This window comes from Geotrypetes seraphini, chromosome 11, assembly GCF_902459505.1.
Source record: "Geotrypetes seraphini chromosome 11, aGeoSer1.1, whole genome shotgun sequence".
Classification (NCBI taxonomy): Eukaryota; Metazoa; Chordata; class Amphibia; order Gymnophiona; family Dermophiidae; genus Geotrypetes; species Geotrypetes seraphini.
The window spans coordinates 52042521-52070334 of record NC_047094.1 but is presented as its reverse complement, the minus strand read 5'-3'; the positions used below and the strand labels follow the sequence as shown (position 1 = coordinate 52070334).

Genomic DNA, 27814 nt, shown 5'->3' with positions numbered 1-27814 from the left:
GTGAGCTTGAAAGCTAGAATCTTTTCTGGGGTGGGGGGAGAAATAAGGTACATGTATTAATGGAATTAATGGTGTTGCCTTTTTGAGTCACCAAAATTGAGGCATTTTGAAAATGATTTTGTAAGTTGAAACCTCCCCTTTTCTGTTTGTAGAAGTAATTCTATAATCAGGGCACCTAATTGGGTAAGGCACCTGACCACTTAAGGCAACATTTAGTATTAATAATAATCTTTATACAATCGCTTCTTGGCATTTTGGCTAAGATCAAGTGTAATAATCTTATACAAAACAGAGAATGCTTTTAGTATACACAGGTTGTTTTCATAGATTTGTTTTAGGAAATCATTAATTTCATAATTTGATAATATCTTATGCTTCTTACACTTATCTATTTATTTTACAGGATAAAAATGACAACCTCATAAAAAGTACGGAAAATCTTTTTCTGTTGCTTGGTAAATAACTTTCACTGCCATGGATGATGCAGAATATGGCCGCTTTGTGGACTGGGATAAGATGGACAGCGCTCTCTTGAATAGCAGCGCCAAAGAATTATCCTGCTCTGAATTTAATGAGTTAAAGCAACTTGCCCGCCAGGGCTACTGGGCCAAGAGCCACACTTTGAGAGCCAAAGTTTACCAAAAGCTGATTAAGGACATCCCATGCCGTACAGTGACACCAGATGCCTACGTCTACCAGGACATTGTAGGGAAGATAGTCAGCAAGCGTGCTGTTGGCCTCCTCCCTCTTCCTGAATTTGTAGACGATAGGCAAGTGCCCAGTTACTGCCTGAATACAGAGGGCATAGCTTCGGTCAGGAAGATTCTTCTATGCATTGCCAATCAATTCCCTGACATATCCTTCTGCCCTGCCTTGCCCTCTGTGGTGGCACTGCTACTTCATTACAGTCCTGATGAGGCAGTGTGTTTTGAGAAGGTTTGTCGTATCCTTGCCTGCAATGACCAAAGCAAGCGACTAATAGATCAGACTTTCCTGGCTTTTGAATCCTCATGCATGACCTTTGGTGACTTAGTCAACAAGTACTGTCAAGGTGCACACAAGCTCTTAGTAGCAGTGTCAGAAGACGTATTAGAAGTGTACTCAGACTGGCAGAGATGGCTTTTTGGCGAACTGCCCCTGACTTACATAGCAAGAGTGTTTGATATATTCCTGGTGGAGGGCTACAAGGTGCTATATCGGGTTGCAATAGCCCTCCTCAAGTTCTTCCACAAGGTGAGAGCCAAGCAGCCATTGGAGTCTGACAACATTAAGCAGGATATTCGGACTTTTGTTAAGGACATTGCCAAGTCAGTGACCCCAGAAAAGCTGCTAGAGAAGGCTTTTGCCATTCGTCTTCTCTCTCGGAAGGAGATCCAGCTTCTACAGATGGCCAATGAGAAGGCTCTTCAGCAGAAAGGTATCACCGTCCAGCATAAGAGGTAAGGCCATTGTGTCTCTCTAGGTTATCTGTGTTATTCAACGGTCTTCAGCATAAACCATAAAGATATCTAAAGCTGCTTTGGAAGGCAGTGGCTTTACAGTGTTTATTTGTAAGGTTTATACACTAGGAATTCCAAAAATAGGACACTTGTAGCACTAAAAACAAAAGGTTATGTATGTAAAAGGTTCTTGAAACATAACACTAGTGTTGAATGTTTTCCGGATTGGTCTTTACCTTATTTTGAGCATATGAAATAGTGCCATTGGCTGAATGTCTCTGGGTATTATGCTGTTTGCATGAGGCAGAAATGGGAGCCTTTGTTCAAGAACCAGATAAAAAAAAAATGGTCTGCATTACCAGGTGTAATTAGTGCTCATCTCATTACGTTTCTCTGAAGAAAGGGACCTCTGCTTTTTGACAACTCATTTACAACAACATTTTTTGCATTTGTCGAACATAAGCTGCTGTGATATTCCTGGTAAATTTTGTCCTCTGAAACCTCCATAACAGAAACCAAATATCGAGAATATTTTATTGAAAAACCTACACAGAGTCAGCATAGCTGAGACCAACATAGACAAACCACCCCTTATCTCCAGCCTCAAGCACTTTTTGATGCAGTATAATTGCAAATGGATCAGCTGGGCAATCTTTGCTATGGAGCCAGCTAGGCCACTGTCCAAGCTCCTGCAATATTATCAGCTGAACTGTCCATTATTTTGTTGAAATCTTATCCAACTTGCCACCATGTGACTTTCTAGGGGCCACCTGGCACCATGCCAGCTGCTGGGTGGCAGATTGGCAACTGGGTTTAAATCATCATTGCTGATTATTCTGCTCAGTGATGCTCATCTGGAGAAGAATTATCTCCGTCATCCTAGGGTATCTCCTTAAAGCTGCTATAATCCAACCCTTCCCTCCCCCCACCTCAGCATTGCAATATAACCTAACTGTAAAGCAGGTGTTCTCAACCTACTTCTCAAGACACACTTAGCCAGTCAGGTTTTCAGGATATCTACAAGTATGCATGAAATAAATTTGCCTACATTTCCTTTATTCTATGCAAATTTTATCTTGCACACATTCATTGTAGGTATCCTGAAAACCTGACTGGCTAGATGTGTCTTGAGGATTTGGTTAAGAACCCTGCTTGCTTAAGATAATGCATAAAGAAAAAGTGGTAGGTAAAAGCGACTATGGCACAGGAAGTTTAAATTGGTGCTTCCTGAAAGAATTCCCTCTATATCCTCCTTCTCCCCCACCAGCCAACCTTTTTTTTTTCCTGTCTCTTCCTCAGAGCACACTCATCAAAACAAAAAAGGAAGCACTTATGATTTAACAACCCTTAAACCGACAAATGGAGCTCAGAACCAATTGCTGGTACAGAAATCACAGACGGGGACAAGCCCTTAAATGTGCTTTCGTGGAGTCTATCATTGCTCCGTCTTGTGTGTGTGTATGTATGTATGTATGTGTGTGTGTGTCAAAAAATGTTAAGTTTCTAAAATATTCTCTTCAAATTTGTGAAATTTAACTTCAACTGGTGAAAAATACTTGTCAAAAGTTGTCTCACTGCAGCGGGTTCTGATGCTTTTCACCAGAACAGCTTCCTCGGAGAACCCACTCTCGCTGGTTGACAATTGGGAGAAAAACTTCTTCCTTGCATGTTTCTCTTGACTACCTCTCTTCTGGTTTGGATGGTATTCCTGGTAAATTCTGTCCTCTGAAACCTCCATAACAGAAACCAAATATTAAACCAGAAGAGAAGTAGTCAAGAGAGACATATAAGGAAGAAGTTTTTCTCCTGATTGTCAGCCAGCGAGAGTGGGTTCTCTCTCTCCGACTCGAGCTCGGTTTGCGAATGCGCAGATGCTCAAGGCCCAGCACAAGGAAGAGGGAAGATCTTCGGGCACCGGCATGTCCTGTGCATTGGTGCTGGTGCCAGATAGGGGTAAGAGAATGTGTTTGGGTGGGTGGGGGATGCGAGCGGGGGGGAGGGGTGTGGAGCAGCGCCAGTGGCCTAAGGGGGGGTAAGATGGAGCAGCGCCGGTGGCCTGGGGGGGGGGGAAAAGAAAGTAGAACAGCGCCGGTGGCCAAGGGAAGGGGGGAGGAGGTGGAACGAATCAAGCGAGTTTCCCTTACATCCTATGGGGAAACTCGCTTTGATATACAAGTAAATTGGTTTACGAGCATGCTTCTGGAACGAACTATGCTCGTAAACCAGGGTTCCACTATATATACAGTGTGTGTGTATATGTGTATATATATATAATAATAAAACCCTAGAGCGCGCATGCGCTCTTGAAAATTCTTGATTCCTGGCGCCGTGAGGTGTGCTTCTGTGGCAGTATTCTATTTGACACCTCACGGCGCTTGCAGGGGCTGGAGGCGCGCGACTGTGCTCTCTCCCTGCCCGGGTCCTCGGCGCGTCACCGCCCGCCCTCACTCGCGCGACTGTGCTCTCCCCCTGCCCGCGTCCTCGCTGTGTCACCTCCCGTCGCTGATACTCCTCTTCAGAGCAGCCTGCGATCGTGGCCGGCTTTAAAGAACCTCGCAGGCCGCTGTCCAACCTCAGTAGCACGCTCCCTCTGTTGGAATAGCTAGGTTCGCTAAAGCCGGCCACCACGATGGCAGGCTGCTTTAAAGAGGAGCAGGCCAGAAGACGCCGGGATGGAGGGAGGGTAAGAAGGGGATCAATACCGGGAGCCAGGGGGAAAAGGGGCTGCTTTGGGGGAGGGGTGTGCTGGGGGAGACAGAAGGGGCCATGGATAGGGAGAGGGAAAGGGGGCTGCTTTGGAGGGGAGGTGTGCTGGGGACAGACAGCTTTGCTCTGGGGGAAAGACAGAAGGGGCCATGGAGAGACAGGGGAGGGAAAGGGGGCTGCTTTGGAGGGGAGGTGTGCTGGGGACAGACAGCTTTGCTCTGGGGGAAAGACAGAAGGGGCCATGGAGAGACAGGGGAGGGAAAGGGGGCTGCTTTGGAGGGGAGGTGTGCTGGGGACAGACAGCTTTGCTCTGGGAGGAGACAAAAGGGGCCATGGAGAGGCAAGGAGAGGGAAAGGGGGCTGCTTTGGAGGGGAGATATGCTGGGGACAGACAGCTTTGCTCTAGGAGGAGACAGAAGGGGCCCTGGAGAGACAGGGAGAGGGAAAGGGGGCTTCTTTGGGGGGAGGGGTGTGCTTGGGGGAAACAACTTGTCTAGTGGCTCTGCTGACGGGTGTGTGAGATGGGAGGGATGGGAAGAGAAATGCAGCTGCTGCACCGAATGGGGGAGGGGAGGGGGAAGAGAAATGTTTGCTGCTGCACTCATTTTTGGGGGGGAGGAGGAAGGGAAGAGAAATGTTGCTGTTGCTGCCTTAGCTGTTGCTGTGTCATCTAAACTGGGTATTCCCCTCCCCAATTTTTTGGGGGGAGGGGGGAAGAGAAAAGCTGCTACACCCAATTGGAGGTGGGGAAGAGAAAAGCTGCTGTTGTACCCAATTGGGGAGGGGAAAAGAAGTGCTGCTGCACCCAATGGGGGAGGGGGAAGAGAAGTGCTGCTGCTGCAGCACCCAATTGGGGAGAGAGAGGGGAGAAGGAAGACCAGGGAAGGGACAGGAGAGGAAAAAGATCATGCCAAAACCATGGGAGGGAGGGATAGGAAAGGAGCTACCAGACCATGGAGGGGGGGTAAATGCCAGGGCTTGGGGGGGAGAGAAGGAAAAGAGATAGAGATGCCAGACCATGGGGTGGAGTGGGAAGGAAGGAAAAGAGAAGAGAGAGATGCCAGAGCATAGGGGAGGGGGTGAAGCTGAAATGAATTATGTACAAAGGAGAGAAAGGGCACAGGATATACAGTTTATTGAAGGGGCATAGAAAGAGGGAAGATGCCATATGGAACAGAGAGAGGATGGACACTGGATGGAAAGAGCAGAGAGGGTGGACAGTGGATGCAAGGGGCAGAGAGAGGGTGGACAGTAGATGGAAGAGGTAGGGAGGGAGAGGGCAGAGGCTGGTTGGAAGGGGCAAAGAGAGGACAGATGTTGCATGGAAGGGAGCGAGGACAAATGCTGAATAGAAAGAAGAGAGCGAAGAGAAGATGATTAAAGCAGAAACGACAAAAGGTAGAAATTTTTTTTGTTGCTTTTACATAGAATCAAGTAGTATTGTAACTATATTGATTACAATTTATAAATAGGAAATGGAACTTTTTGGGGACTAAACCCCTTTCCTCACGTCAGGACAGGATACCATACCAGCAGGGGTGCCCAAATGGTCGATCACAATCGACCAGTAGATCGCAAAGGTAATGTGAGTCGATCGCGTTGCCTTTGCGATCTTTTTCTTCCTGCCTCTCTGAGCCAGGCCAGGCACGTACAAGCGCCGGACTCACAAGACTTCATCTCCTACGTCAATTCTTACGGAGAGGAAATTCTGGACCAACCAATCGCTGCCTGGCTGGCCTGGAACTTCCTCTCCGATGTTAGAATTGACTTTGGAAGTGAAGTCTTGTGAGTCCGGCGCTTGTATGTGCCTGACCTGGCTTGGGGAAGCAGCAGGGAGAAATCGGCATGGTGGCTTAGGGGGTAGGGAAAGAATTGGGGAAGTGGAGAAATTGGCATAATGGCTTAGGGGAGCAGGGGGAGAGAGAAAGAAAGAAAAACAGGCAGGTAGGGGGAGAGAGAGAAAAAAAGGCAGAAATAAAGAGGGGGGCAGGGAGAGAGAGAGAGAAAGACAGGCAGGCGGGGGGAGAGAAAGAAAGAGAGACAAAAAGAGAAAGGGAAGGGCAGAAAGAAAGAAATATTGGATTTACAGTCAGAAGGAAGTGCAACCAGAGACTCATTAAATCACCAGATAAAAAGGTAAGAAAAATGATTTTATTTTCAATTTAGTGATCAAAATGTGTCCATTTTGAGAATTTATATCTGATGTCTATATTTTGCACTATGGCCCCCTTTTACTAAACCACAATAGCGGTTTTTAGGGCAGGGAGCCTATGAGCATTAAGAGCAGCGCAGGACATTCAGCACATCTCCCTCTGCTAAAAAACGCTATCGCGGTTTAGTAAAAAGGGAGGAGTATATTTGTCTATTTTTGTATAGTTGTTCCTGAGGTGACATTGCATAAAGTCATCTCCCTTGACCTCTTTGAAAACCTGTGGAATATAAATGATAATTAACATTTTCTCTGCTTATAGTGTGTTTTGTGTTTTTTAAAATTTTATTGTTGGTAGATCATTTTGACTTGGTCATTTTAAAAGTAGCTCGCAAGCCCAAAAAGTGTGGGCACCCCTGCTGTAGAGCCATTTCTTGTATGACTGGATGAACTATATTTATCTTTATTTTTTAGTTGTTTAAATTCATGCAGAAATAAATGGCTAGATTGAACCTAATGACTTCATTAATGCATTTCCCTTTTTTAAACCTCTATACCATTTGAAAGAGGGCAAATATCTAATTATTCCCTTCTAGAATTGGATACTTCTTAAATTTAGTAAAAATATTCTGGCACAAGTGTCAAACCTTAAAAAAGGAAGTCATATTGAGCATTGGAAAATAATAATAATTAACTAATAAAAATAGTACACATTTAGGGCTCTTTTTACTAAGCTGTGATAGCGGTTTTAGTGTGCGCTTAGTGCGCACAGAATTGCCATGCACGCTAGATGCTAATACCAGCATTGAGCTGGCGTTAGTTTTTGCGCGTAGCACGGGGATTTGTGTGCGCTAAAAATGCTTGCTAGCGAACCTTAGTAAAAGAGGGGGTTAAATTTCTGCACCACCAAATTTCCCCATCACGCCCCACCCGGCTACTTTTTCATGTCACCCGGTTGGAGGGGCCTTAAACATCTTGGGTCAATCAAAGCCTCAGGCCCCTCCCCAGATGCCTCAGGAAGGCTCCTAGGGCTCTGGCCAGTTCCATCTGCATGGCGCTGTCTTCAAGTACTAGGCTCCAGGGTGGCCACTATAGATATGGTTCCTTGGGCAAAGACCCACATGCATGTTCTCCATAACCGCACTATTGTCTGTATGGTCCCCAGAAAAGGACTCCCTTGAAATGACTCTCCCAAGGACTCTGGAATCCCACCACAGCATGAGTCGGTATGTGTCCAAAGTCATTTTTACAGAGCATGCCCTCAGAATAATTTCACATCAGCTCTGATGTCGGAGAGAAGGCTCCCGGGTCAGCCACTTGAAGCATGAAAGAACCACTTCCCACATCCCTGTGCAGCTGAAGGCCAGAAGGAGCAGCCCAGCTAGGAGGCCCTGAAGGAGGTAACTGGAATCCCCATCAGCTCTGACATAGGAGTGAAGCCTTCTGCGCCAGCTTTGGCAAAGGGGGGGGGGTATGCAGGAAGGAGAGCATGGGATCCCTGGCGGAGGCTTCAGCAGAGGGGGCAGGCAGGAAGGAGGGCATGGGATCCCAGGTGATGGTGGCTATTAAGGAGTAAGGGGGTAGGAGACCACCGCAGTGCTGCGTACTCCCAACAAGCGGCGCGCATACCCTTACGGGTACGCGTACCGTGTGTTGAGAAACTGAATTAGACTGCCAGCATTTTATCTCACAAGAGTGCTGTTGCATTACCTGGAGAAAACCAATGAGTTTCATGTCTCAGACTATCTTTTTGTGTTAACTAATTGGCAAGACCTGCCTCCAAGGCTACCATATCTAGATGGATTCATACAGCTATATCCTACATCAGTTGCACAAACAACCGCCTGTCTCCTTTAAAGGTGCAGTCGACAAAGGGAGTGGCCTCTTGGATGGAAGCTCGGACAGTCCCACCCAAGGAGATTGTAGATCAGCAATCTGATCTTCCGTTCATACTTTAACCAAATTCTATAGGGTAGACACAGCAGCAAGGGAGGATGCTGTTTTTGGGTCTTCAACACAATGAACAGACTCCTCTGTCCCACCTGAAAGTTTGGGGCCTCTTTAGGTACATCCCTACAGTTCCACATACCATACAAACCTAAGGTTTAGTTTAGTTTAGTTTACCGTGATAATATATTTTCCAGTCGATAAGAATGGTATGCTGAACCTCCCCCCACCCAGCAGTTATCTGATGTACCTGCTTTGTGCCTTAAGCTTCATATCAGCTTCACAGTTAAGATTTCCTGTCAGTCAAACTATGACATTATTAAGAGTCTCTGTATATACTTAAAAGGGAGGAATTATTTGAGCTCCATGAATGTTCATGCTATTATGTTCTGGTTTAACTTGTATTTTTCTTACTCATTGTTCCTCTCGAAGGCTTGTTAATATTTTACTTGCATTACTATTTATTCAGTGATTGTTTTACATTTATCTGAGCAGATCAGACACTTGGTTGCGGGGAGTTCCTCATACCCCTCCTTCTCCTGCCTCCTTCTATAGGGCTGTCACTGGCTTTGGTACAAACTGAAGGGGACAGCAGAGACCAGGGGGAGAGAGAGGAGGAGCTGAAAGGCTGTGATTGACAGTATCCTCATGAGCATGCATGGATAACCCTACTCTTCAGCATATGTTTCAGCTCCATAAATGTTTTTGACTGGTATAGTTATTTTGATGATTCGATTGTTCAATTAAAATGTTTTAACATGTTATACTTTCAGAACAGAACAGATTTGTAGTTCAGGGAGTCTCCCCTTACCCCTTCTTATGTGTTCCTATATAGGGCTGTTACCTACTTTGGTACAAACTGAAGGGGGCAGCAGAGCCCTCTGGAGGAGGAGTTGAAAACATGAAATGAATTCCTTCTGCATGGCTTGTGAGCATGGGGAGAATGCCCTACTGTCCAGAATGGCACATCTATGTACTAGAAAATATATTAACAAGGTAAGAAAGAACCTAATCTATTTTAACACAGTTAAGCAGGCTTTTATAAAATTGCCCAGTGGTATACATATAGAGGAAATAAGTGCATAGAAGACAATTGGCACCTCCAGTTAGATGCACCCATGCTGCATTCTGAGCATCCAGGTCTATAAAAGCATCTATGTGCCAAAATACCATTATAGCATACTAGTGTAAAACCAAATTGGCATGCCTACACTTAAGCATGACACTGTTTTTATGCCAGGTCAGTGGCAAATGTAAATGGGTACGTCTAAGTGCACCATTCACAGTACATAACTTATAAGTTACAAACATAAAGTGGAGACAGGGCCAATGCACCACTCACATGTACATCCCCCTTGCAGTTTTTTGCTAAGGCACTTATGCGCTACCTTTTATAGAATAGCATATTGTATGCATAAATACACTTCTCCCTCCGTATTCGTGGTTTCGGCACTCGCAGTTTCACATATTCAGAATTTTTTGTCAGCTGACCCCACCCCCAAAGATTACATCATGATTAAAGTTCCTTTACTTATGCTGTACTGTAAAAAAAGTTTAGCGTTTACCAATATTCACTCTGCTTCCATGCTTTCTCCTACAAAATCGAAGTTTCAAAACTTTCACCCTGAAAATCGCTGGTTCACATCGTGCACAGTGAAAAACACTGTTTCCCAGCATCCATAGAGTGAAAATCGCTTGCCTGCTTAGCTTTCTGAATCGCTGCTTACAACAGTTATTCGCGGTTTTTCCATATTCACAGCTATAGCCGGAACGCATCTATCGTGAATACGGAGGGAGAAGTGTACCGATTTGTCTCAGCACTTGCACACCCAGTTATACAATTGCCTTCATAGTGCCTCCCTTACTCAATATAAAAATAGTCATCTCCAGAGCTGGAGAAGAGGCAAGCAGAGGCTGGTGTTTTTATAAAATATATATGTTCCACTTTTTCTTAGCTGCCTCAGAGCAGGTGTAAATTTGTACTGTACTTAACCCTTGATTAATTTTCATAAAAACATATAGGTACATGTGTAGCCATCTAGAATCTAGGCACATGATATGCACCTATATAGCTTTCCTGCAGAGACACCGTTACAAAATTAGGGTAATTTTTATATGTTTGAGCTACCTTGGGTATCATTTTGAATAGATTCTTCATGTATATCATCTGCATTTTGCTGTTCTGTTTGGATTGTCTCCATTTCAGATATCTTCCGTTATCCCTTTTGGTATTGATGATTTGTTCACAATGGTATGAAGACAAACTGAAACAGTCTTTCCTGTCACTGTCAGCAGCACTGAGAAACCTGTGCTAAAGCAGACTGTCTTTGTGAATCACTCTTAACATCTATCTCCACTAGTGTGGTTTCCTTGCCTGGCATTCATGTATATGTATATCTTCCCCATCACATTTATGGATGGATGTGAGGTTTATAGGAATTGATATGACTATTCTCCTTTCCTTGTTCTTTTCCTTTGATTTTATTTTGCTTAATCTGTCATCATCATGTTCAAAATTCTACAAGTTTTTTGGGGTAGGATTTTTTTTTTTTCTTTAATGCTGTGTGAGAAAGTGCTTCTCAACTCATTCCACAGAGCATACCAAGCCAGTCAGGTTTTCAGGATATCCACAATGAATATGCCTGAGAGAAATTTGTATGGACCACTTCCTTGGTATGCAAATTTATATCGTACACATTCTTTGTAGATATCTTGAAAACTGGACTGGATTGAAAACCACTGCTATAGACCCCTGCCTTCATGCATTTTTCTGCAAAACAAAGCAGGCTGTCCTGGTGATGTAAAGGGTTAAAGAGGCAGCCTTAGAAAATGAGAGCAGTAAGAGATGCTCAATAAAAGAGTAGAATGGAAAGACCTTGGATCAGAGCTCACTGTGTGTTTCTGTGTTCCTTTTATCTGGAAATGTGGAAAAATCACTTTCTTGTTTTTCTTCTCTCCTTTGCACTCCTCTTCTGTCAATTCTATGCCTCCCATTCCCTTCCTGTCTCAGGGCATCCTCTCCAAAAAGGTAGGTTTAGAAGGGTTGGTAGCTCTTTTGTATTTTTGCTCTCTTCTCTGCGGCCTCATCCCATGCTTGGCTGCAAAATGCATGTCCCATAATGCTGTTGGCTGTTTCATTTATCCCATGTCAAATGAATTCTCCATTGATGTTGCACTGCTCATATGTGTCTTACAGAGAAAGTACCTTCTGAGATGCTGTACCACATGCAGAATATTTATTTTTGAGCAGTTCTGCATTAAGGGCTCCTTTTACAAAGGTGCGTTAAGGCCTTAACGCATGGAATAGCACACGCTGGCCGCTACCGCCTCCTCTTGAGCAGGCAGTAGTTTTTCGGGTAGCGAGTGCTAAAAACGCTAGCGCACCTTTGTAAAAGGAGCCCTAAATATTAAGGAGATTACCAACATAAGAATAGCCTTACTGGGTCAGCCCAATGGTCCATCAAGCCCAGTAGCCCGTTCTCACAGTGGCCAATGCAGATCACTAGTACCTGGCTAAAACCCAAGGAGTAGCAACATTCCATGCCACCGAACCAGGGCAAGCAGTGGCTTCTCCCATGTCTTTCTCAATAACAGACTATGGACTTTTCCTCCAAAAATTGTCCAAACCTTTCTTAATATAGGGATGAGTAGTACCACCAATAAAATCAAATAAAATGCAAGAAATTTATTTTTGTTGTTTAAAAAAAGATTTGTTGGGGGGGGTTGGTTGGATGGATGGGGTTTTTCTTCAGAAACCTAAACAGCATTTGGATACCAAAGATATTTTACAAAACAAACAAACTGTGTTCAAGCTGTTTGTGATATCTTGCTGGACTTGGGCACTTTGATTTCCCATTTTATGTAAGCTCTAAAACAGACATAAAGTATGTGAGATGAGACTAATGGCACATACTGGGTGTTTTGTGCAGTATCCTACAGTGTTCTTTAAAAGATCTTTTTAAGAAAACATTTGTCACCAGTGGGGAGAAAGACACAAGGGGGACAAATTTTAATTTGTATATTTATTTTATTCAATTTTTTTCTATACCATTCTCCCAGGGGAGCTCAGAACGGTTTACATGAACTTATTCAGGTACTCGAGCATTTTTCCCTTTCTGTCCCGGTGGGCTCACAATCTATCTAACGTACCTGGGGCAATGGGTGGATTAAGTGACTTGCCCAGGGGCACAAGGAGCAGGGTGCTGAGACTGTAGCTTTAACCACTGCGTCACACTTTCCCCTCTGGAGTTATGTGTTCTCTTGTGCTCAGTCACAGAGCTCCATTTTTTAAAAAATATTATTTTCTCCTTCCCATCTAGCCCAGTCATAATAGCAATGGTCTCCAGCTAGGAACTGCAGATCACGGCTCCTTATGGAACCCAGGATCTGGCCACTAGATGTTGCTGCCGAATCATGGTTAAGATTTATCCAGTCCACCTACCAGAAGCTGCGAGTGCTATCTGCAATATCTCCAGCCCTGACTAGCCCAAGGAGAAAGAAGTTAGGCTTGAGAAGTGAACTTAATTTCCTGCATAATAATGTGGAACACTATTGCCATTTTACTGTAATTTATACACACAATCTCCTAGAACAGTTCTTTGCTTCAGAACTCCTTCCATGTTTTGCTGATGGCATTTGAATCTCTTTCAGAGCCTGTTAAGAGAACCCCTTTCTATTCCATAGCTTCCTGAGGGGCCCAGTGACAGATGGGTATACACCATTGAGAAGGAAGCTACTTGTATTCCATTTTATTTTAGCTTAATAAATCTGTGGGCCTTTATAGGCTTTTGAATGAATATGCCACCCAGTTGATTTTACTGACCAGCCATTTTTCTGTTGGTACTCCCCCCTGTCCCTATTCAGCTACTCCATCTGCCTGGCTAGTAAAAAAAAAAAAAAAATTCCGGAGAGAACACTGATCTTGCCACAATGTTACACATGTTCTACATGGATGTAGAAAGCTTTTGTTTTTACTGTGACAGAACCATACATACAGATTTAAAGAGTTAACCAAAACTTATGAAGATCCTAAGAGCATGAAGTGAACAGATTTAGAAGCGTAATCTTCTTCTAGTTAGTTTATGGTTGATCACTGCAATGTAACCACACATCGATCTAAGAAGGAAGTAAGTAAATGAATGGATGCAGCTCTAAGATGTGAGCTTATTGGAACATCTCTACTTGCTTTTATTTGCATGACTAACCTAAGGGAAAGGGTATTCTTATTAGAATACATTAACCATTTAGAGAGTAATTCTGTAAATAAATAAAGTGCTAACATTTAAGTAGCAAATACATGCATAAATGAATCGATTATGGCATATATGCAGTTATGTGTGCACATTGCACATAGATGCTGAAAATTTGTCTAACCACTATTCTTAAAATATGCACATATCTTGGCATGTATTTGACAGACAGGCAGAATCTGGGTGGGACTCGCACTTAAACAGGATATTGCAAGTTGCGCTTATCTCCGGCATTTAAACAAGAGCATTTACATCAGCGTTCTGGTTGACGTAAGTGCTTGTGCTTGAATTATACTCTGTAAAGAAGATATTTAAATATAGGCACACTGTTACAGAATTTCCCCTTTAGAACATAGTGCAAACCTGAAGGTGTCTATAAATCGGATTAGATGTGTCTGCAGTTAAATCCTAAGACATAGCCTTTCATCTTTGAAAATTCTGAAATAAGTGTGTCCCACTTAGAAAGTTCTGCAAATCTGTGACCGATCAATACCAATAACACTTCATTGGCTTCACTTGCTGTCATTCCTGCCTCGCACTCCAAGTTATAGATGAACGTTGGAATTTATTTTACTCTGTGGTGTCTTGCAGGCAGAATGTGCACCTGGCAGTTCATGCGGAGAACTTCAAGTCAGAAATTGTAAGCGTGAAAGAGATGCGGGACATCTGGTCCTGGATCCCGGAACGCTTTGCCCTCTGTCAGCCCCAGCTGCTGTACACCAACTTGGAACATGGCAGTTGCCTCAACAGGTGAAAGCACCTTCAAAACTTAGAAGTGGTCAGCGGTAACTGGAAAAGATTCTCAATCGTTGAAACCAAATTATGGATTGTAAAAGGTGGTTTAATCAAATGAAAAGCATGACATTTTCAATTGTTTGCATTTTGGGATAAGCAGCCAGTTTCATGATATATTCAGTTTATCATTATCATGCAAATTGAAATGATGGTCACATTAGAGCAGGGGTCTCAAAGTCCCTCCTTGAGGGCCGCAATCCAGTCGGGTTTTCTGGATTTCCGCAATGAATATGCATGAGATCTATGTGCATGCACTGCTTTCAATGCATAGTCATTGGAGAAATCCTGAAAACCCGACTGGATTGCGGCCCTCAAGGAGGGACTTTGAGATCCCTGCATTAGAGTGACCTTAATATTGTGGAACTTTGAGCTTTAGCATCCTGAGAGAGAGATCTCTTTTCCAGCATTCTGGAGTCCTTTGAGTCTTCTTTAGTATAATAAACAGTAATGTTCAGTCTATAGTGGTGGTATTGCTTCATAGGGGTTTGTCTCATTCAGAGCACAGACAATGTCTATTTGAAAAAATTAATTTCAAATTATTTACCATCAATCATAAAACTTGCAGTGTATCATAAAAGACATATCGAAACCTTACTTTTGCCCTTGCCCTGCCCAGTGTTTGTATTTTCCCTCCTGCCAAACACTCTCCATGTATCTCAGTTTATCTATCATTGTTGTTTTTTTTTTGTTCATAGCATTTCCAGGATATACACAGTGCTGAAAATTGCACCAGAGGATTTCCCAAGCAGTTGCTCCACTCAGTATAATTAACTTAAAAAGTAAACAAATGGCCTGTATTGGTTATTTTGCAAACATTTATTAAGTATCCAATTGCATAATTGTTTTTGTGACGCATTAAAAATACTATTTTTAGAAATGGGCCACATATCTGATACATTGTGTTTCTGACTTGATAGTTTTCCTCCTGCAATTTTATACCCTTCATGTTTAATTGGAACCAAGGCTGGCCTCCGAAATCATTTGTGCATATTTGAAAGTGCCTGGCCATTTTTCCTCTATTTTATTCTCTCTCAAATCCCCACCCCCACCCACCCCCTTCCCATCACAAATCTGATATGGTATCATTGCTTCTTGTGATCCTGGGCAAGTCACTTAATTCTCCATTGTCCTGGGTACAAATAATACCTGTATATATAAATTGCATTGCATGTGTAACCACAAAAAGGCAGTATACAAGTCCCCTTCCCTTTATTGTGATTATTGAAGTGGTCGTGTACTGGTCTCTTGCAGAGACCTTGCAGTCATGGGTACTGAATCCAGCCACTAGATGTCGCCCTTAAGCAACACTTGTTACTCCCTCCTTTAAAAATGCTGTAATAGGTGCAGTTTACTGATCTATACACTGCAGAAAAACATCGGGTAAGACTTAACTTCTATAGCATGATCAAATGAATCTGTATGCCCATTTCTGCTTTTACCAGCAGCATTTTTTGAGACGCTATCAGGGGGATATACTGTATATACTTGAATATAGACAGAGATTTTTGGGCCAAAACATGGGAGTCCCAGTTTATATTTGGGCCAGCACCCACCCATTCCCCTCCTAGACTTATTGCAGGCCTCTGCCAGGCTCTGCATCCTGTCCCCCATCCCTGCCCTGTCCATCATACCTCCTCTGCCACTGGAATCCCTGGTGGTCCAGAGATGTAGCGGGCAGGAGCGAGCTTTCTGCGCTTCTGCCCCGCCACTGACCGGTACCTGTCAGCAGCTGAAGCCGGAATTCGCGGCTGCGACCAACTGGGTTAGCAGCGGGGCAGAAGTATGGAAAGCTCGTTCCTGTCCACTATACCTATGGATTACCAGGGATTCCAACGGCAGAAGAGGTACGTTGGGTAGGGGGGACAGGGTGGAGAGCCTGGGAGGGAGGAAAGGGAGCTGTGTGCAGAACCTGACAGAGGAGGGAGGGAAGGGACTGGGTACAGATCCTGGCAGGGCACTTGCATATTAAGCCACTCAACTTATATTCGAGTCAACCATTTTTTTCCCTCCTTTTTTTATTGGGGGGGGGGGGGAATGGAGATTAGAGAATGACACGGTGACAAAATTCATCACCGTTCCCGTCCCCGTGGATAACCGCGGGAAATAATCCCATGTAATTTTGTAGTGTCTATTTCAACCTCAGTCCTTCTACCCCAGCATTCTTCAACGCAAAGCTTGAGGGTCAGTGGTTGTGGCCATTCATACTCTGATTCTTCCCTCTCTCCTTAAAGAATGACATGAAGATGGTTTCCCGCGGTTATCCGCGGGGACGGGAACGGTGATGAATTTTGTCACCATGTCATTCTCTAATGGAGATCTCAACTTGTATTTGGATCGACTTATATTTGATTATACAGTATATGGTAATGCCAGGAAGCAGGTTCTTCAGGGCTCACAAGGTGACTTCTCCCAGTATTATCTGTTTTCCAGGTGGGTTTCCATTTTCCCTGCTTGTTAAGAGGGTCATTTTATCATTGATTTTTCTGTATTCTGAATTATCTTTAATTTCCTTAGAATTTTTTTGGGTGCTCCTAAATAGATGATGTTACAATAGTTTAAACTAGATAAAATTAATGCCTGCACCAATAGTCTGAACGATAAAGGATCAAAATATTTTTTTATGGATCTTAATTTCCACAATGTAAAAAAGCATTTTTGTACCACTAAGTTTGTGTGTTCTGCTAGTGTTAAATGTCATTATCCCAGGACAAGCAGGCAGCATATTCCCACACATGGGTGACGTCACCGACGGAGCCCCGCAGCGGACAGCCTCGAAAGCAAACTTGCTTGAAGATCTCAATCTTTCGAGGACTGCACAGCGCATGCACGCGTGCCTTCCCGCCCGAACTAGGGGGCGCATCTCCTGAGAGGATCCTCAGTTCGTTTAATTCCGCGGAGACAAGAAGACATGTTTTTCTTCAACTCTGCAGCACTTTTGCCTTCTCTTCACCGCGGCTGTTTCTTTTTTTTCACAAAGTTCGGTCGCTGTGCTTTAATTTATTTCTCCTTTTTCAAAACTAAAAAAAAAAAAATTGAATTTTTGTTTCTCTTTTATACTTGTCCGGCCGGTGAGCCTTGGGCCTAGGCCCAATTGCTCCTTCCGTTCGACACGGACTTTATTTTTTCTATGTCCCGGCCTCTCACCGGGTTTAAACGTTGTCGTCGGTGTAATCGTGTGATTTCGCTCACCGATCCCCACTGTCGCTGTCTTCAGTGCCTGGGTCCTTCCCATTCACCAGAAGATTGCCATCGTTGCTTCACTCTCACTCCACGGGCTTTTCGACGCGGGTGCGCCCAATTTTTTCAACTCTTCGGAGACATGGAGCAACCTTCGGATTCGACTTCAACCTCGGCAGCTGCCCCGGTATCGAAGGCTTCGACTCCGACATCATCGACGACCACGGTCTCGAAGGCTTCGACCCAAGTTCCGGCTGGAGCTTCAGTCTCGAAGGCCTCAACCTTGCCTGCTTCGGTTCCCTCGAAGACGGTGTCCTCGATGAAATCTGCCATGGGGGGTAAGTCTCCGGGTTCTCTTTCAGGTACCGTACCCAAGAAGCCACCAGAGTCCTCTGCACGTCCATCTTCCAAGCGTACCTCCAAGACAAGGGAATACTCACCTTCGAGGTCGCCCTCTTCGGAGCGTACTGCTGCACCTACGAGATCAGAACTTTCTGTCTCGGTGCCAATGCTGGAAGATATGCTAAAATCTATACTGACCACTCAGATTTCCTCTTTAGTGGCTCAATTGGTCCCGTCCTCGACCTTGCCTCGGGTGGATCAGCCTGTCATCCAACCGGAGCATCTAGTATCTCGAGGCCGATCCCGGACACCGAAGAGAATACCTTCATCTGATTCTTCTCCGGACTCACCTCCTTCAAAGCACCGGTCGAAGCCTTCGAGACACAGTGCTTCTAAGCTTCGGAGAGAGTCTTCAGCTTTGGACACCGAGACTTCTCTTCCCCTTTCTTCGAAGTCGAAGCACAAATCTCGACACCATCGAGCATCGACTCGAAGTCCTTCTCGACCGAAGACTCCTCCATCAAAACCGGCTCGTCGAGACACTTCACCTCAGACCTCGACTCATTCAGTACCACGTACACCTGGTACTTCTCCATCCAGGAGCCTTAAGAGAAAACATTCTCTTACTCCACCTCACAGTGCAGCTTCTTCAGTGACTCTACGCCTTGAATCGGAACCACTGTCACCATATTCCAGAGAGGCTTCTCCTTCATACTCAGCACTCCCTAGATCTCGCAGTGTGTCTCCTGAGGAAGCATCTGATTCCAAATCCATTTCATTTGCCAAATTTATTTTTGATATGGGACAAGCTCTCAAACTAGATCTTCATTCTGATTCCAAATATACTCCTGAATATTTGGCAGATATGGAGCTTCCTCATCCACCTAAAGAGTCACTACATTTACCCATGACTCCTGTTCTCAAACAAACCTTTGCTCGTAACATGGAGACTCCTTATTCCATCACTGCCATTCCTTCTAAATTGGAATCTTGCTATAGAACAGTTCCATGTAAGGGTTATGAAAAATCTCAACTTTCTCATCAATCCCTGGTAGTGGAATCATCTTTAAAGAAAGCACATCCTTCTAAAATCTACGCTTCAGCTCCTCCAGGCAGAGAAGGTCGTACCATGGATAAGTTTGGTCGCCGTTTATACCAGAACTCTATGATGGCAAATAGAATTCTTAATTATAGCTACATTTTTACTTCTTACTTCAACCATTTTCTGAAGATTTTACCATTTTTTTACCCGGCTATTTCCATAACTCGTCTTTCAGAATTCAAACTCATCCTCAAGACTCTCTCTCAATTGCGACTCTTCATGTTACAAGCCTCATATGATGCTTTTGAACTCTCCTCTCGAGTATCTGCCTTTGCAGTAGCCATGCGTCGTTTAGCATGGTTACGTATTGTTGACATGGATCCCAATCTTCAAGATCGATTGGCGAATCTACCTTGTCAGGGTAACGAATTGTTCGATGACTCTATCGAAGCAGCTACCAAGCGTCTCTCAGAACATGAACGCTCTTTTGCTTCCCTCATTCGACCAAAACCCAAACCTGCACCAACTAGAGGTTTCAAACAGACTCCACGTCGTTATTCTCAGAAAACGACTCCTGCTTTTTCCAGGCCTCCTCCTCGTCATCCTCCTCAACAACAGCGTCAGCAAAAGTCTCAGACTCCTGCTGCCACCAAACCAGCTCAGTCTTTTTGACAATCTCAGCCTGAGCATTCCAATTTCTCTATTTCCAAATTCTCCCCTCCCCATAGGGGGGTCGTCTGTCCACATTTTATCACCAGTGGGAGCTCATTACATCAGATCTCTGGGTGCTTTCCATCCTACGAGAGGGATACTCTCTTCGGTTACTGCAGGTTCCTCCAGATCGCCATCCAAGAGAGTGTCCTTCCGATCAGTCGCACCTTCCCCTTCTTCTTCAAGAAGCTCAGGCTCTTCTTCGCCTGCGAGCTGTGGAAGAAGTTCCTCTTCCACAAAGGAACTTGGGATTCTACTCCCGTTATTTTCTAGTTCCCAAAAAGACGGGGGATTTGCGACCGATCCTGGATCTCAGAGCTCTCAATAAATATTTAGTCAAAGAGAAATTTTGAATGCTCACTCTGCCAACGTTATATTCCTTAATGGATCAAGGGGATTGGATGTGTTCCCTCGATCTCAAAGAGGCGTATACTCATATCCCTATTCATCCAGCATTTCGCAAGTACCTCAGATTCCAAGTAGGCAGCCTTCATCTGCAGTACCGAGTTCTCCTCTTCGGGTTGGCTTCTTCTCCCAGAGTTTTCACATAATGTCTCGTGGTGGTGGCTGCAGCTCTTCGCAACCAGGGTCTCCAAGTATTTCCATACCTCGACGACTGGCTCATCAAAGCTCCCTCTTTTTCAGGGGTTATTGCAGCGACCCAACAGACTATTCTTTTTCTACAAAGTTTGGGATTTCACATCAACTTTCCCAAATCTCAGTTGACTCCTTCTCAATCTCTCCAGTTCATAGGAGCAACTCTGGACACTATCAATCTGAGAGCATACCTTCCACAACCACGTCAGGCCGCCCTTCTTCAGATTTCTCAAGTCTTCCAACTTTCAACTGTTCCAGCACGACAGATGATGGTTCTGCTCGGTCACATGGCTTCTACAGATCATGTGATTCCTTTTGCCAGACATCACCTTCGTATTCCTCAATGGACACTGGCATCTCAATGGCAGCAATCCGTCGATCCACCAACTCGACTGATTTCCATAACTCCTTCGTTGCGGAAGTCTCTCCGTTGGTGGATGCTCTCTTTGAATCTTTCAAGAGGCTTGCTGTTCCACCCTCTTCCTCATCAGAAAGTCCTCACAACCGACTCGTCAACGTACGCATGGGGGAGCTCATGTGGACGGTCTTCGCACTCAGGGTCTCTGGACTCAAGCAGACCGTCGGTGTCATATCAATCTGTTGGAACTCAGAGCGATATTCTATGCTCTCAAAGCTTTTCAACATCTCCTTCACGACATGGTGATTCTTGTACGTACCGACAACCAGGTAGCCATGTATTATATCAACAAACAGGGAGGGACGGAATCTCATTCCCTATGTCAAGAAGCTCTCAAATTGTGGCATTGGGCAATTCTTCACAGCCTCTACCTCAGAGCTGTTTATATTCAGGGACAACACAATTATTTGGCGGACAAATTGAGTCGTCTTCTACAACCTCACGAATGGACACTCAATTCTCCTACTCTTCACCAAATCTTTGCTCGTTGGGGAACTCCGCAGATAGATCTGTTTGCATCGCCCCTCAACTTCAAACTGCCTCAATTTTGCTCCCGCATTTACGCTCCTCAACGTCTCGAAGCGGATGCTTTTCTACTGGATTGGAGGAATCAGTTCCTTTATGCCTTTCCTCTGATTCTCAGAACTCTTGTCAAACTGAAGTCAGAACATGCCACCATGATTCTGATAGCTCCTCGGTGGCCCAGACAACCTTGGTTCTCCCTTCTACTTCAACTCAGCACCAGAGAGCCTCTACTTCTGCCGATATTTCCTTCTCTACTCACGCAGAGTCAAGGTTCCTTACTTCATCCCAATCTACAGTCTCTACACTTAACGGCTTGGTACCTTTCTGCATAACAGACTTTCCTCAATTTTCTCAGTCTGTTCAAGATATCTTACTTGCTTCCAGAAAGCCATCGACTAGACAATGTTATGACCAGAAGTGGACAAGATTTTCTACTTGGTGTTCTACGCGTCACTTGCAACCTATATTGTCCTCTTTATCATCAGTTTTGGACTATTTGTTTCATTTGTCCCAATCTGGACTTCAAACTACATCTATTCGAGTCCATCTTAGTGCTATAGCTGCTTTTCATCAGCCTCTGGATGGAAAACCTCTTTCTGCACATCCTATGGTTTCTCGCTTTATGAAGGGACTTCTAAATCTCCATCCACCGCTTAAACCACCTCCTGTGGTTTGGGATCTCAATGTTGTTTTAGCTCAACTTATGAAACCTCCTTTTGAACCGCTTGACAAAGCTCACCTCAAATATCTCACTTGGAAAGCTGTGTTCCTGATCGCCCTCACATCTGCTCGACGAGTCAGTGAGTTACAAGCTTTGGTTGCAGATCCACCTTTCACAGTTTTTCACCATGATAAGGTGGTCCTACGTACTCATCCTAAATTCTTACCTAAAGTTGTTTCAGAATTTCACATCAATCAGTCTATTGTTCTACCTGTATTTTTTCCAAAGCCTCATTCTCATCCAGGAGAGACGGCTCTTCATACTTTGGACTGTAAACGTGCTTTGGCTTTCTACCTCCAACGCACTCAACTTCACAGAACATCTCCTCAACTTTTCATCTCATTTGATCCGAACAGGTTGGGACGTCCTATATCAAAATGCACAATCTCCAACTGTATGGCTGCTTGCATTTCTTTCTGCTATGCTCAGGCTGGTCTTCCTCTGCAAGGTCGAGTGACGGGCCACAAAGTTAGAGCTATGGCAGCATCTGTAGCTTTCCTCCGATCAACTCCTATTGAGGAAATCTGCAAGGCTGCCACTTGGTCCTCGGTTCATACTTTCACCTCTCATTATTGTCTGGATACCTTATCCAGGAGGGATGGCCATTTTGGCCATTCTGTTTTGCAAAATCTTTTTTCGTAAATTGCCAACTTCCCTCCATCCCTTTTTACTTAGCTTGGAGGTCACCCATGTGTGGGAATATGCTGCCTGCTTGTCCTGGGATAAAGCACAGTTACTTACCGTAACAGTTGTTATCCAGGGACAGCAGGCAGATATTCCCACAACCCTCCCACCTCCCCTGGTTGGCTTCTTGGCTAGGTATCTGAACTGAGGATCCTCTCAGGAGATGCGCCCCCTAGTTCGGGTGGGAAGACATGCGCGCATGCGCGGTGCAGTCCTCGAAAGATCGAGATCTTCAAGCAAGTTTGCTTTCGAGGCTGTCCGCTGCGGGGCTCCGTCGGTGACGTCACCCATGTGTGGGAATATCTGCCTGCTGTCCCTGGATAACAACTGTTACGGTAAGTAACTGTGCTGTCTAGTGTGACTCCCAGAATTTTGATAGATTTAATAATCGGGTAGTTATGACCATTAAGATGAAGCAATGAGTTTGTTATTTTGTCGTGGGACTAGCCAATAAAAATTTGGTCCTTTCCATATTGAGTTTCAGTTTGAAATTAATTGTCCACTGTTCTATCTGAGTCATAATAGAAGATATCTGGTTTAAAATTTCAGTGGTAAAATTATTTAGAGGGATTAAAATAGAAATGTCATCTGCGTATATATAAAATTTTACATTTAAACTCTGTAATAAATGTCCTAAAGGGGAAATATAGATGTTGAATAAGGTAGGCGATAGCGGAGAACCTTGGGGCAGACCAGATGATAAGATCTTTTCTTCAAAAAACCTTGAAACCAATTCCAGACTCTTCCTGAAAGTCCTATTGTGTCTGAACAACTCAACAATATTTCATGATCTACTAGATCAAAGGCACTACTAAAATATAGCTGAAGAATTAAGGCACTAGTAATGTCAGACAAGCAGATTGAAATCTGGGATTGCATGTTTTTCCAGATTTCAAGTGTAAAGTGAGAGAGAGATCTGCGAAATGTCAGCATAGAGGTGATTCTGAAAGTCATGGGAGGAGATTAGAGCACCAAGAGAAGAAGTGTAGATGGAAAAAAGACATCCCATGACAGAGCCATGAGATACACTGCAGGGGGATGGCAGTGGAGAAGGATCCACTACATCATACACTAAAGGTGCTGTGGGAAAGACAGGAAGAAAACTATGAGATAATGGAGCCCTGAAATCCAAGAGAGAACAGTGCATTGATGAGTAGGTGGAGATTTACCATGTCAAAAGCTGCAGATAAATCAAGAAGGATGAGGATGGAGTAGAGACTTTGGATCTTGCCAGGATCAGGTCATTGGAGACTTTTGTAAGGGCAGTTTCTCTAGAATGAAGAGGGCAAAAGCCCGTTTGAAGTGGGTCAAGGATAGCTTGAGATGAAAAAGGCAAGACAATGGCAGTTAACAGCATTTTGAGGTAGCTTGGATAAGAATGGGAGTAAGGAGACAGGACAATAGTTGGAAGGGCAGATAGGATCCAGTGAAGGTATTTTGAGGAGTGGTATAACAGCATGTTTGAAGGCATCGGGCACAGATGTGGTTGAGAATGATAGGTTGAGGATATGGCAGATAGAGAGGATGACAATAGGAGAGATAGTGGTAAATATATGGGTGGGGATGGGATCAGAGGAATAGGTGGTGAGTTTGGAGGAGAAAAGAAAATGTGCAGTTTCCTCCTCTGTAATTTCAGGAAAGTAATATAAGGTGACAATGGCTGGGGGAGTTTTGGTAAAACGGGCTGGGGAGGTGGCTTAGTGGAGAACTCAAGGTTAATTTTGTGAACCTTGTGTACACAGCCATAGTCTGGAGGGAGAGTGACAAAGAGGTTGGAGGTAGGGGGACTTTGAGTATGGAGTTCAGTATTGCAAAGAGGTGGTGAGAGTTAGAGCTGAGCGAGTCAATCAGGTGGGTGTAGTAATCTTGTTTGGCAAGTGGATTGGAAGGAGGTCAGGAGGAATTTTAAATGATTGAAGTCAGCATGAGTTTGGGATTTGAGCCAGAGCCATTCCCACTATCAGGGTGCTGAGGCTGCAGCCCTAGCCACCAGGCAACTCCTCCATCTATCTTAAATGAAAATTTGAGGCAGGGACATATCAGCTAGTACAGACAAGTTTGCTTGAAGTGTTTAATGTTTGCCTTATTTTGAAATTAAAAAAAGAGGTTTGGTGGCAATTTTATGATCTGTCTATTTCTGACTTAATATTACCATTCTGAAAACAAAAAAATTTGAAAAACCAAAATATGCCTGGTCCCAAGGATTTCAGATAAAGGATCTTGTGCCTGTATATATTTAACCTCACAATAAGTAATTAAACATAAGCACGGAAAACAGAACACAAATATAGGTTACAGAGCAATTACATTTTGCCTCTTTTACCAGAAAGGCTTTTTCTCTTTCATGCAAGGCATGAAAAATAAAAACAGATTTCCCTAGAATGCAGGGAAATTGAAAAAATAGGTACAGACTTCAACTTCGTAATGACCTCTTATAAAATTGCCTTCCAAAGAATAAAAGGTACACAAGTGCTTTTCCCTGTTTGGGCTTTAATGAAATGTTAAAACAAAAGTTTGTGCACACTTCTTCTTTGGAAATTGGCCCTTTCTGTAGTATTGCTGTTCAATCCTGCTCCTTGAGGTCCACAGGCAGACCAGGTTTTCAGGATATCAACTAAGAATTTGCATAAGAGGGATTTTGCATACCAAGGAGCCAGTGTGTGCAAATCTCTCTCATGCATATTTATTGTGGATGTCCTGAAAACCTGGCCTGCATGTGGACCTCGAGGACTAAAATTGAGTAGCCTTGTTCTACAGCCTTAGTCAAATTCTCAAAAAGGTATGAAGTGCAGACCCTTCCTCAGCCCTACTCTAGGAATATCTCCATGCAAGCTGAGTACAGTTATGCAGTTACAGGCTGTATGCATATAACCTTACCTTCACATTGGGTATGCAGTTTATTAATGCAGATAATGCTTTTGATGGTCTCTCCCTCCCTTTATGTTCAGGCTTTGTTCAGTTTACCGCTCATTTCTATCTTTAATGGAGTAATATGTTGATAGCACAAGGACAAAATATTAGAAAGCTATCTGAGCTGCTGAATGCTCTGTTAACAGAATTCTTATAGTTGATAATCTGTCAGCCCTTGCATGTTGTGTGTGGCTTGTTATAACTTCACACCTTCAATATTTTTAACTAGAACACGACAGCAATATTTCTGTACCTCTTCAATGACCATTTTAAATGTTTTGTATGCCAGGTTTTATATGCACTGCGAGGGGCATGAACCTACCCTGCTGCTGATTAGAACAACTGCTGGTGAGGTAGGTGGAGGATTAGGCCATGCACGAAAGCTGTGCTGGATAGGAAAACCTCGCTGTGCTGGATTATTTAATAGATTTGTGGAAGGTCTGGAATTTTCTCCACTCTTGTCCCCAGTGTATCATCAGTATTGGTCTGGTGGTTTTCATTTCAGAATCTTTTCCAGCATATTTGTAGTGGAGCGGAGGGACACTTCTTATCTCTCTTATTAAAATGAATATTCCCCCATCCCTGCATGCCTTTTAAAAATGAATATTCCCCTCCTTTCACATACAAACCCTTTTTACAAATTATGCAATGCCTGTCCCCCAGTGCAGTTGCTGGGCTCACCTTTATTTGGCAGAGTGACTCCTAGTAATAGTATCATGAGACCTACCACTAGGAGCTCTGGTGGTGTCTTATTAGAACAGGGAGCTGTTAAGGCATGACAATAGGAACTTGGTACATACCAGAATAGGGTGTTGAGAGTAATTGGGGGGGTGGAGTGGCAGAAGGTATCCCATAATTATCTAAAGGGTCATAGATATGGGAGAAAATTACGGTTCATAGACAGTAACGCGGAAGACAAAGGCGCGCGCCGACAACTGAGCGCAAGATGGAGGCGCGCGCCAAAGAAAAAGACTGTTTTTAGGGGCTGCGACGGGGGTTTTTGTTGGGGAGCCCCCCCACTTAATACAGATCGCGGCGGCGTTGTGGGGGTTTGGGGGGTTGTAACCCCCCACATTTTAGTGAAAACGTAACTTTTTCCCTAAAAACAGGGAAAAGTTAAGTTTTCAGTAAAATGTGGGGGGGTTACAACTCAGTTGTCTGCTCGCGCCTTTGTCCCGGCGCGCTTTTGACCTGACACCGAAAATTACTGCATTCATTGTTGTTTTTTAATAAAGGAATCACGGCGTTTGGGGGATATTTTGACATAAGCATTGGCCCCTCTAAGTTGTTTTTGTGGTGGAATGGAATAAATAAAAATCAATAGCTCTGGAAATAACATTTTCAATTAATGGTGCAACTTGTGAAGTTTAGCAGAAGCTGCATTATTAATTTTACATAATGAGCTGATTTGCATGCTTCAGCTCATTTAAACATGAAAATCTGCATTAAGCTGCTTTATTGATGCACAATTCATATTCTTGCTATAACACAACTTAATAAATAAGGGGGCTTATATTGTGAACTCTTGGGCAGGGAGATAAGAATAGCCATACTGGGTCAGACCAGTGATCCATTTAGCCCAGTATCCTGTTTCCACAGTAGCCAATCCAGGTCACAGGTACCCAGCAGAAACCTAAATAATACCAACATTCCATGCTACCAATTCTGGCACAAGCAGTGACTTCCATGTCCGTCTCAAAAGTACACTATGTACTTTTCTCCAGAAACTTGTCCAAGCTATGTTATTGCTGTTACCACATTCTCTGGCAGTGATTTCCAGAGTTTTACTATTCATCGAGTTAAAAAAATAATAATAATTTCCTCCTATTTATTTTAAAGGTTTTTTTCATGTAATTTCATTGAGTGTCCCCGGTTCTTCGTAATTTTTGGAAGAGTGAAAAGTTGATTTACTTTACCCATTCTATACCACTCTTTATTTTGTAGATCTCAATCATATCTCCCCTCAGCCATCTCTTTTCCAAGCTGAAGAGCTTTGACCTCTTTAGTCTTTTATTGTATGAGAGGAGTTCCATCCCCTTTATTGTTTTGGTTGCTCCACAAATCTTTTCTAATTCTGCTATATCTTTTTGTGAGATACAGTGACCAGAATTGAAAGCAATGGAGCGATACAGAGACATTATAACATTCTTGGTCTTATTTACCATTCCTTTCCTAATCATTTCTAGCATCCTGTTACATGTTTTGACTGCTACCATATATTGCATGAAAGGTTTCAGCATATTATCTACAATGATATCTAGCTCTTTTTCTTGGGTGCTGACCCCTAAGGTGGACTATAGCATCTAGTAGCTATGATTTAGATTGTCCAGGTTAAAATTTTATCTACCTACATGTAGCTCACCTTTGAGCTGTGATTTGGAATGGCAAGTAATCAAATCTAA

At 43.7% G+C, this 27814-nt stretch overlaps 1 protein-coding gene across 7 annotated transcripts in view; it reads left to right on the top strand.

The window, feature by feature from the left end:
• The window catches only part of TBC1D24 (TBC1 domain family member 24), a 59813-nt gene that overhangs the window by 10931 nt on the left and 21068 nt on the right, over positions 1 to 27814 (top strand). For 5 of the 7 annotated variants that reach the window (XM_033963978.1, XM_033963979.1, XM_033963981.1 and 2 more), the window contains exons 2-5: positions 404 to 1439; positions 11252 to 11269; positions 14082 to 14240; positions 25702 to 25765. In XM_033963978.1, coding sequence (XP_033819869.1) covers positions 475 to 1439; positions 11252 to 11269; positions 14082 to 14240; positions 25702 to 25765 — 1206 coding nt within the window. In that variant the 5' untranslated portion in view covers positions 404 to 474. The remainder of the gene's footprint in view (positions 1 to 403; positions 1440 to 11251; positions 11270 to 14081; positions 14241 to 25701; positions 25766 to 27814) is intronic. The other 2 variants (XM_033963983.1, XM_033963984.1) reach the window with 1 other exon arrangement.